This window comes from Penaeus chinensis, chromosome 10 (assembly GCF_019202785.1).
Source record: "Penaeus chinensis breed Huanghai No. 1 chromosome 10, ASM1920278v2, whole genome shotgun sequence".
Lineage (NCBI taxonomy): Eukaryota > Metazoa > Arthropoda > Malacostraca > Decapoda > Penaeidae > Penaeus > Penaeus chinensis.
This window is the reverse complement of record NC_061828.1, coordinates 9645064-9656916: the sequence shown is the minus strand read 5'-3', so window position 1 is coordinate 9656916 and position 11853 is coordinate 9645064. Positions and strand designations below refer to the sequence as shown.

Sequence of the window (11853 nt, the reverse complement as noted above, 5' to 3'; positions counted from 1 at the left end):
CTTTTAACATATTATCATTACGATTAGGACTGTCATAAAGATGATAATAAACAAACCTCACGAACATAATTACACGAACAACATCAATATGCAAATTAACAATTATCGAAAATCAACACTTAACAGGCGCGGCCTTCCCTTCCCTTCCTTGTTCCCCCGCAGGAGTCCCGACCGCAGGAGGCGCTTCACCCACCGCGACTGGCTGATGAACCAACCCAACAACCGCTTCGCCACGGAGTACAAGAGCCGCTTCCAGGAGTCGTCGCAGGAGCGGCAACACAGGGCGACGAGGCGGAAAAACGACTCAGGTCAGGTGGACAAGCTCCTCATAAACCCCGCTTACGACGACAAACCTAAGTCCAACGACAAAGACGCCAGGACCGGCTATCAAAGCGACAGCGGCTACAGCAGGACCAGTTACTCCCGTCTCAACTCCACGGGCGGGTCGAGAGGAGACGACGCCGCCCACGACTCCGACGCCGGCAAGACCCCCTCTTCGGGTGGTTCCGTCAAGCTGCCGCAGATTCGCGATTCGCCGCTCACTGCGCCAGACAGCGCTACAGCAGTTGCGGGGAAAGGAGCCGCGGCGCCGCCTGTCATAGTGAGTCCCGGGACCTCTGGCGACGCCTCCGCATCTACGACGTCCAGGATGCCCTCTCTCCGCGCCAGGGTCCAACCCCAGGAGTCATCGCGGTGGGTGGAGGGAAAGGGTTCTGGCTGCCTCAGACATTTCTTCCCTCTCTTCAGACCTTCAGCGCCGAAGGCTGAGCCGACGTCAGCAACAACCTCCCAGCCACCCGCGTCTTCGAATCGGCCTTCATCGCCCGCCGGTCAACATACCTCGTCCTCGAATCAGGCCCCATTAAGGGCTGGAGGTTCTCATGCTACTTTGACAGATCCTTCAAGTGTGTCCCAACGCCCCACCTCCCCACCTTCCAGTCCACTCCAGGACTCCGAGACTCTAAGCAAAGAGCCCTCAAGCTTGATCCGTGTTCCGTCGTCTTATCTCCTACAAGCCTCTCCTCCAAAGCAAAGGACAGATGACCCTGTCTATACTACCTGTTTTTCTATAGCAGTCCCACCATCTATCTTAAATGCTTCTGTGCCACCAGTAAACGGTCTCTTCAAAAATACTTTAAATCTCAACAAAGACCTAACACTTACTCCAAATACTCTATCTCCTACTGCTGACATTCCTTCAGACCCAAAAGAGGATCCAGCAGCATCACCTTTCCTTGGACGCTCTTCACCACCTCCGAGAAAAGACTCCCCACATACAGGCTTGGAACCGCCACCTGGCAGCGCCGACTCACCGCCTTTGGCCAGGAATTCCCTACCCGTTCAGCCGGGACGTCCTCCTGCCGACACCGCTCGCTGGGTTATGGGGAAGGGGGCGGGGCGCCTACAGGGGTTCGCCGCCAAGCCCGCAAGTTCCCACAAGAAAGATAATAGTAGAAGAGCTTCCCTCAGTTTATTGCCCCAAAGCAAGAAAAGCTCGGTGAAAACGAAGAAGAAATCGAGGAAGTCCAAGAAGAAGAAGAGAGGAGTCGTCGAGATGTCGAGGAGGAGCTCCCTTCAAAGGTCGCAAAGTGACACCGCCCTCTATCTACCGCCGACACACCACAACAACTACGCCCACCAGACTCTGAAACTCAAGTCAAACCAGGTCATAATCTTCAGAGACAGAGCTGCGACCAAAAATGGCATGAAGGGCTCGCGTCCATCCACGCCCCTACCAAGCATTATCCTCACCCTGCCCGAGGCGCAACGAAGATCCAGGAGGTTAAGCAAGCAAGAGAATGACAGGCCTAAAAGCGTAATACAGGGCAAGGGCAATATGACAAAAGTCCCTAGTCTGCCTAATATTCGGTCTCAATATGTGGCACCCAGGAGCTTTTCCTCCTACAGAAGAGACTCCACTGGCCGGCCGACGACTCCCAAAGCTCCCAGACGCAGACTATCGAATGCATCACAAAATCCGACCAGGCAAAAATCAAAGCCCGTCATTTCTACACTCAGAAGAACAGCAACAAGTCAAAATAGACGCCACGGAGCCTTGTCAGCCGACACGCTCAACGCAGCGAATCGCCAGCGCTTCACGAAAAGCTCGAGAGCCTCGCGCCGAAGGATTCCCGAGCAAGTCCATCCTGAGCCACAAGCTCCTGAGATTGTCGATTCGCCTCCTACTCGCCTGCGCTCGGCCACAAGCGCAGTGACTGCGACCTACATACAGAACTTGCGAAAGGAGCGGCAGGACCGGTACGCTCACCTACTGGCGTCGGCGACCGGGCGAGCTAGTAAGTCTGTTTTTCTTTTTGTTTTTGTGCTCTTGCTATAACTTCGCGGTCATGCATGCGTATGAGTTGTTGACTCAAATATGTTAGAATCACTCATATAAGCATTTAAAGGAAGTTTCCTTTTAAACCAGGACCACTGCTTGATAATTAAAAAAATAATAATAAAAAAAAGTCACGAAAGGAGGCTGTGGAAATGAATATATTAATCCTGCCTGTGGCCTGGTGCTCTTGAAAATAATATAATACCAAAAATAATTGCGATATCATTTAAAACAATAACCAAGATAATAACACAGAGCCACGCTGACAGCTCATGCCAACGGGATCCTGGGAGACTGCCCACTAAAAAACAGTAGCATGGCCTGGTTGCTTTGCAAATGCATGCAACTTTATGATTATGATAGCTGGATTGCATGTTGCATTTACTGAGCTACAATTGTAGCAGTATAATTGTTTCACAATAGGAAAAACTAAAAAGTGTAAAAATACATTATGCTTGCAAGCATTATCAAGATACCTTGCTGTGTACCTTGAGTACCCATGAGCACCACTTTCGCATCATACAAATCACATTCAATACTATGCTCTAGTCTAAGTCAAAATAACACATGATAAAAACAACAGCAAGTATCATTCAATCTGCCACTTTTCCCCATCTTCAAATAAATTTTGAAATCAACTTGAGCAAAAACCCTTGGGCCTCATTACCTATACCCCCCCATCATCTTCCCAGACAATCTTTTAATTTTAATAATTCACTAGAGCTAGTCACCACAGACTGTAACTCTCTCCACTCCAAATCACCTTTCTAGACAATCTTACCCGCACTTTAATAATTTAAGCACTGCAGCATCTGATTCTCTTTACCCTCCAGACACCCCACGTCCCGGAGGCCGACCTGAAGACGACCTTTCTCCACTGTCCCTGGGTGAGCAGGCAAAGACACCAACATTCTCAAGAAGCATTTCAAAAGCAAGCTTTGAACAAGAGTTTCCTGGCAGGAGTCAGGACCTTGCATTGGTTCATGGCGAGTATGTACACTGAAAGTTTGTTCTTCTAAAGCAATCTTAACCACAGACTAAATACTGTATAGCTGATCATAAAGTTAAATATTATATACAGAATTTAATATAAAAACGTATCCCAAGTGAAAATTCATTCATATTGTAGCTATTTCTTTCATTTTCATGCAATCATTTATTTCTACCTTACAATATGGAATAATCTGCTGGCAGTTATATTGAAAATCTGAAGAATATTTGCCAATGAGAATTTTGTACTATGTATATAAATAATGAGTTTCCATTTGAAATGTCTGAATAAAAAATTGTATATACCATAAATGCCAATAATTTACCCTCATAATATTAAAACACAAAGGCATTTCAGTCTTGCCAATTTCTTTACTCAGTAACCCATCTTTTCCAATACAAGTGTACAAAGAAGATCATTCCTGGGATCAATATTGTCTTTCAAATCCAGTGCCATATATTAATATGACAAATGAATTGTTTCTCAAATCACAGACACCCTATATAAATGATAATATACTCCACCTCAGTTAATGGATTTCATTAAGTGTGTGTTGTGCTCCAACAGGTCTCCAAGAGACATACCACAACCTCAACTTCTTCCAGTTTTCTAAGTCAATTTACTTAAATCATCTTTCCTTCTCTTAATCCTCTTCTCCATTTCAATTCCAGTTTCAGTTTCAACTTACCTACCTACCAAACTACCTACCTACCTCAATCTTAATCTCTCTACAGTGCCATAAATATCAGCTAGAGATATCTTTCCTCTTCCACTGAACTTCTCCATTTTGCACATACCAACTTTCAGTATCACTCTCCCTTTCCCTCTCGGCAATATCTGACTCCCATTCTTCCTGATGAGTATATATGGGAGAGAGGTTGTGTGCTGTTACTGAATGTCAACCAAGCAGCCCAAGGTAGTGTTGATATAAAGGGTAAGTAATTTTTGTTCATTCTTAACAGATAGGTCATGACAAGGACACCTGTAATTTATTTCTATATTAGCAATTCCCTTTAGTAACTTATCATTGAATTTGTGCTTTTAATCACTGTACTACAGTCATTCACTAAATCTAATTGTGTTTGGTAAGCCATAAAAAATAATGTTCATCATTGAATAACTATTATAATCAAAACTAGCCAATGTGCTAATCAATCCACCAACAACACCAGTTTTCTATCAATGGAATCATTATTATTGAAACCAATCCAGAATTCACACTTTTAAATTCTGAGCTAAAAAAAAAAAAATCCTGCAGCCATAAAGGCTTCCTTCAACCTACCTCAAGAGAGTTCATGTCTGCCACACAAATATGTACAGAGAAGAACACACTTCCAGATAAACTGTAACTGTAACAGGCTTGTTACCAATGACAACAGGCATTATGCACACTGAACCTCTGGTTTTAATGAAACTATAAGTAATCACAGTACTGTTCAATATTATGACGTCAGTAATGATATATGAAGAAAACTCATGTAATAAAAACAATAAAAACAATTTTAATAATAATAATCAAAAAGATATGTAGCACTCACAATATTAATCATATATGATGATAATGATCAAGTTAAGTTCCCATGTATTGTACCAAAGATTTTTTATATGCCATCATAAACATTAATAATAATCAATATAATTAAGACCAATATCAATAATGACAATTGTGATAACCATAATAATAATAATAATAATAATGATGATGATAATAATAATGATAATGATAATGATAATGATAATGATAATGATAATGGTCATGGTCATGGTCATGGTCATGGTCATGGTCATGGTAATGGTAATGGTAATGGTAATGGTAATGGTAATGATAATGATAATGATAATGATAATGATAATGATAATAATAGTAATAGTGATGATGATGATGATGATGATGATGATGATGATGATGATGATGATGATGATGATGATGATGATGATGATGATGATGATGATGATGATGATGATGATGATGATGATAATGATAATGATAATGATAATGATAATGATAATGATAATGATAATAATAATAATAATAATAACAATAATAAAACAACAACAACAACAACAACAATAATAATAATAACAATATTAATGATAATAATAATAATAATAATTATAATAATAATAATAATAACTATAATAATAATGATTACAATAATAATAATAGCAACAATAACAATAATAATAATGATATCATTATCCTCATTAAAAAAAAATGATAATGATGATGATGATAACAATAATGATAACAATTACAATAACAATAATAAGAGTGATAATGATAGTGATGAGGATAAGGATGATGATGATAACAGTAATAATAAGGACAAAAATAATAACAATTATAACAACAATATTTTTTATGACAATAATAATAATAATGATAATAATAATAATAATAATAATAATAATAATAATAATAATAATAATAACAACAACAAAAACAATATCATAAATATAGATATCAAATAAATACAAATATTTATATAAAAATACAAATGATATTGATAATGATAATGAAAATAACCACAATAGCAAAAATGATAAGAGTCTTAAGCCAACTACCATTCCTCTGGGAAACACTCAACAGCATACGTCCACGGCTCCCAACATATAACCTCATAAGTTACTGCATGTTTCTTGGATGTATTTTGAAATTCCTATTGCATCATGTATCATGGCTCCTACCCACAGCATCTCCTGTGCCATTTAGCTTATTACAGTAGCCCATATACCGTAACTATAGTCCATGTTTTCATAATGTCCATTTTACATAATGTCCCTCTTTTCAAGAATTTATCATGGATGTTAAGCAGTGCAAGAACAGACAACAATTACAGCTACTTAAACAACAATCACAAATGATTATTATACAACATTAATAAACCCTTTATAATCCACAGGGATGCCCCTTAGCATCAGTACAGTGTAACACCCAAAGATAACAGAATAAATTAGAAGTCAATTAACGTACCAATCACACAAGCCAGATTTCCTACCAAAACAAATGCACAAGAAACTGCAAAAGCCAGCAAAGCTAGAGAGAATCCTCAATCACCAGCATTAAAAAGGAACAACAGCTTCAGAAGATTAGTGATGACGGCAAAATCTTACTGCATGAAGTAGCCAGGTGCAGACGAGATCCAAGACTTACAAATCTTCAAGAGAAGAATACAGCAATTTCTTTTCGGAATGAATAGAGAAATCATATCTAAGAAGAGCACTGAAGACAATACAAGGACATGCAGGGATAAACTACTCAAAAGGAATCCTAATCCAACAGGACACACTCAGAGCAGGGATACTGGGTGAATGGATACAACTCGAATATGATAATCTAAGTCAACAAGACACGTATTGTAAAAGTAAGCAGGTGAGCAAACACCTAGAGTAGGAAGCCAAACATTTGGTGTCAAACCAAGAATACTCAAACATAAAAAAATATTATCAGTTGGTTTAAAGTTATTCAATGCACACATACTAAATTGCTATTTGACCAGGTAGCACCATCACAATTCCATACTGTGTGTCTAGCATAGCTGATGTTACTATCTTCCCTTTGATAAGTGATATTAACCCCCAAAATGCCTCCTAAGAAACTAACAGGTAATGTAAGTTGTTTAGAAAATATGCTACTCTGGAACCTGCCTGTTTTCAAGCTTGCTGGTCTAGTGAGAATCAAACTGTATTCTAACTGAGGGTGTTTCATACACCTTACTGGACCATGCATTGCAGGTGCCACAAGCAGTCAGTCATACAATATCCCTACTCTAGGATTTTGGCTGCTGCATATATAATTCCCCAAGAAACATGGCCAAAAAATGACTCTAATCTACTTTTGAAGAACTACAACTGATTATGGTCATCATGGCCAAACAAGTGAACAGCTGTTAAGTGCAAGCAACTTAGAGCAAGCTTGATGTGTGTGGTATCTGGGAAAGTGCCATGCCACATGGCATGACTGTACATGTCATCTTGTAGCAAAGGGTTAAAACTATCAAACTATACAAATAAAAAAAGTTTTCTCAGTCTCTGTTACCAAGACAAATGCAGGGACCACCTAGATGTGCTACCTACTTCTACAAGCTGTATAAGTTTCTCATATTTGTATTTCAACCCATCCCCTCTGTAAAAGATTTGAATCATACAATGTGCCACCACCAAAATTAAATAATCTAGCAGAAACCTCCATGTTTCACAACTGACTGCATGAAAATACAGAACTTGTATTTTTGAATTTGGGTTCTTATTTAAAAACAATGGCATCAAATCTTCCAAGTTAATCTCATATAAATGAAGCCTCCACATTCCATGTAGATGGGTTAATCTAAGAAAATACATGTCTGTGACTTGAAATTACTAGTTACATCTGCTACAAAAATACTTAAACTACTAAAACCAATAAATAAGGTTCCTTATCTGAAAGCGAACTTTATATGTATATATCTATGAACTTCTAGATTCTGACAACAGATGATCATAGATTAAATAAGAGTATCATACCAGTAACATATTTGAAATGCAAATATCTTTTCTGGTAGTCCAAAATCTTATGAATCAGGTACGACAGCTATGGGTTCTACTTCTTTTCATGGAACAAAACTATAATGAACAGTGTAATGTCCAAAAAGATGAGTTATCCAACTGATCTCACTTTGCATTCTAGACTGGAGTGATCAAACAATATCCTTCAATATCTTGTGTAGTGCTCCATAATTGTGCTATGTAATCCAAGCAATTCTTTCTCTCTTTTTTTTATTTAATTTGAAGACTAGAAACAAACAGCAAAATGCTTGGGAATTAGTCCCTGAGATCATATCTACACTTGTATTCTCCTAAATCTGAGACTAGGCTCTATTAGAATTTGAATTTATTGGCATAAAGTCTAACTGCACCAAGCTGTATGTAGTATAAGAATTATCCCAGAATATGGTAACTAACTTAAGTTATTCATACAGTTCCAGAATAACAATTGTGAGATTAGATGTAAAATAGATCCATTATCCCAGGCATGCTGCATCTATCTAAGATTGTAATCCTTTGTCACCTATTTATATCACTAGACATTTTCTATGCCACCATAGTAAATAATATAGTTTACCTTATTGTAGTTTACATATATTATATTTATGATCCTCATACTTTTTGTACATATAGACTTTTAAATATGTATCTTTCATATATATTATATTATATATTAGAATATCTTTGTTACTAAATTGGTAGCAATCTTTATTTATGCTAACATGAAGATATTGCTATAACTAGAATTACAGCAGAGTAAATTCTTATCAATGTTCCTAAATTCAAAAACAAATAAACATATTAACATTGTGTATTTCTGATCTTGAAATACAACAGTATATCTAAGCAATTTGTATGAGTGTGTTAGCATGTAAAAGTGAGTGAGTGAGAGAGAGAGAGAGAGAGAGAGAGAGAGAGAGAGAGAGAGAGAGAGAGAGAGAGAGAGAGAGAGAGAGAGAGAGAGAGAGAGAGAGAGAGAGAGAGAGAGTGTGTGTGTGTGTGTGTGTGTGTGTGTGTGTGTGTGTGTGTGTGTGTGTGTGTGTGTGTGTGTGTGTGTGTGTGTGTGTGTGTGTGTGTGTGTGTGTGTGTGTGTGTGTGTGTGTGTGTGTGTGTGTGTGTGTGTGTGTGTGTGTGTGTAGGAGGGTGCATGGGTGGGTGCGTGTGTGTGTGTGTGTGTGTGTGTGTGTGTGTGTGTGTGTGTGTGTGTGTGTGTGTGTGTGTGTGTGTGTGTGTGTGGGTGCGTGCGTGCGTGCGTGCGTGCGTGCGTGCGTGCGTGCGTGCGTGCGTGCGTGCGTGCGTGTGTGCGTGTGTGAGGGAGTGAGTGAATGAGGCTAAGAGGATGGATTTTATTATTGAGTAGGTGGATGTTTGGTTGGGTAGGTGGGTGAAGGAGTGGATGGATAAGACAAAAACACAGGAAAAGAAGATAAAAAATTATATATTTATATATATATATATATATATTGTAGCATTTACTTTTACCTGATCATTCCTTTGTTTTAAGAAATAATAAATAAGAATAATTGTATACAAAGACATTTATGACAAATCCATGTTTATAAACTATTTTCATACTGCTTTTACCACCAAACCTAAGAACAAAATAAAACACTCACCTTCATTTACTTTCTAATGTACCAGTATTTAACATCATGAATAAAAGCCATAAAGAGAACAGTTCTGCATCTCTTGTTTTTAAGTTTTTGCTATGATTGTTATGATCATACCAAAGACTTACCAAATATAGTTACAACTATGCATCCTTTCACAATGTCAAGTGCTCATAAACAAAGAAAGTTGAGAAAGAATCCATACATAGGAGCAAACTAAACAGCCAAAAAACATGGCAATAAGAACAGATGGTATCAGAGCCAACACAGTTAACACTCACCATACTCCCTCATGTTGAAATGGCATCAAGGCATCCAACAGCTTAGGGTCAAGTCCAAACAAGTCAACGCAAGAAGCAGGGATTTCTGTTTCAGCTGCTCTCAGAATCTGAAATTTGACAGTAAAATGATATAAGAATTGGGATAAGATGGTAAGCAGTGTTTCACTGTTTAATGATCATCAAATGTATAAGCTGTCTGTATCATATATGGTTTTTGTTTAAATAGTGCAATATGACCACAGGCAGAACATGTGAACTAACTTTGCGGACAAATAACGGCAAAGGACTGATGCACACGGCTGGTCTGAGAGGAGCAAGTGCAGCAACTAACTTTTCATGATCACTCAGTTCAAAGTTCCATCTTTTGGTCTCAACATCTGGAATCAAATGCAAATTTACAGCATTTAAGTAAACAATTCTTTAAGACTTCTGAATAAAAACAATAATCATTTTGGTCTATATTCAACTTAAATTTCTCATACCATATTTCTTTGTTGCCATTGTCTTGAAGACTTCTATCATCTGTTGATGATATCCAACTTCTACCATGAACCTCTCACGGGACATCAGTCGGAAGGTACCATTGACATTCTTACCAAACACAGGTTTTGCTCCTGAAGCTAGAAAATAATAGATAATTTAGAGAAATGGTAAATAAAAGATTTGTTTTCTTCTTTCTGTGTTTCTCTTCTTTTGACAAAATATTCTTCCTTCAGTCAATGAAAGACCACCTCTAATATCAAGAAAGTTACAATTGTAATAGATCAAAGAAAGCACTTCATCAATATGTATAACAATCAATCAATATCAAAGCAATTCATCTTTACAAATAGGTTAGAGATTTTGAATGCTTACCTTCACCTGTCTGTTTTGATATGTTGCCAGGTGGTTGGCTCTGTGCTTTAGACTGTGTGTTGTTGCTGAAACTGGAGCTTGTTGCATTGCTCTTGCTAAATTGTGTGTTGTTATTGATAGTTGTCTGACCTGTCTTGTAAAAGTTTGATGCTGATTTCCCTGGTACCGAAGTCTGATTGCTGACAGGCTGGCTATTTTGACTAGAGGGACCTGATTTTGGGAATGTGTTCTGCGAAAATGTACTCTGCTGCCCTCCCGGTTTAAAAGGGTTTCCTGTCGGGCTTATCTGTCTATTATGTGGCTGTGTAGCTGCACTGCTGGAAGGCTTGATGGCTCCACCACCAGACGTTGGCTGGAAATTACTGGGTTTTGCAGGCTGGTTATTGTTGCTATTCCCTGCTGCTGCCAGGGCTGCTGCCCTCCTTGCCAAGGCCTTTCGCCGATTCTCTTCCATGCGCTGCAGTTGCTCCTTTGTAAGGCCACTCATCTTCTCACCTTTCTGTTACCTATGCATAAACTGGATACGTGTATAAACAAATTATAATTCTTGAAATGTTATTAAGTTCAGACATAATTCAAACAACATACAGAAAAGAAAAGACTGCTTAGTGAAACACACATAATATTTTGAGCTTTTCTTATTAAAACTATACATCTAATTACTTTACCAACTATGTTTAACATATTCATAATTTCAAGGAGCAATATAAAGGAATATATAACATTATAATATGCAGTACATTGCTGCTCTTCATGATCAGGGATATACCCTTTTTCCTTTTTTCCAGCATTGTGATTGGCTAATATTAAATGTGTTTTCATTATTTACTCTAATGAGAGGACAAACTCAAATCAATAATACTGTTGCTTAAAATAAATATTTGCAGTCTTCCTTTGCTCTCTCTGAGAGTATAGAAATTATGAAAGTTTTTTTTTTCATTTTCATTCTGCAAAACATTTTACTTAAGCTCAGATTTACAGCTACAGAAAAAAATATGCTCAGCAAACTAAGTTAAGACTAACTTTAAACAAAAAGAAAGGCAGAATAAAATTCCCCAGGATTAGCTGCATGATTTATTTCTAAAAATTTAAAAACTGGTCATATTACATTTCAAAATAAGACTCAAATATGCTACTTTTTCCATGATATAAATATAGAAACAGAAAGAACTACCATAGTGTTACCATAGTGGTATGTGTACAGCAACATATGGTTAGAGACAGTCACAGGAGGCATCTAGGGACGTTTATTGC

General features: G+C 38.2%; 2 protein-coding genes across 3 annotated transcripts in view; one reads left to right on the top strand and one right to left on the bottom strand.

The window, feature by feature from the left end:
• Window positions 1-635: 635 nt before the first annotated feature.
• Window positions 636-3630, top strand: LOC125029978 (serine/arginine repetitive matrix protein 1-like). The gene is made up of 2 exons (XM_047620184.1): window positions 636-2297; window positions 3172-3630. Exons 1-2 carry the CDS (start codon window positions 650-652, stop codon window positions 3339-3341), a joined length of 1818 nt encoding a protein of 605 aa, XP_047476140.1. The 5' UTR covers window positions 636-649; the 3' UTR covers window positions 3342-3630.
• Window positions 3631-9181: 5551 nt separating this feature from the next.
• LOC125029745 (SWI/SNF-related matrix-associated actin-dependent regulator of chromatin subfamily A-like protein 1) overlaps window positions 9182-11853 on the bottom strand; it is a 4571-nt gene continuing 1899 nt past the window's right edge. The window contains exons 2-5 of one of the 2 annotated variants that reach the window (XM_047619861.1): window positions 10600-11105; window positions 10227-10364; window positions 10006-10121; window positions 9182-9851 (exon numbers count right to left, since the gene is read on the bottom strand). In XM_047619861.1, the coding sequence (XP_047475817.1) occupies window positions 9741-9851; window positions 10006-10121; window positions 10227-10364; window positions 10600-11086 (852 nt within the window). In that variant the 5' untranslated portion in view covers window positions 11087-11105 and the 3' untranslated portion in view covers window positions 9182-9740. Of the gene's footprint in view, window positions 9852-10005; window positions 10122-10226; window positions 10365-10599; window positions 11117-11853 lie in introns of both variants that reach the window. The other variant, XM_047619860.1, reaches the window with a different exon arrangement.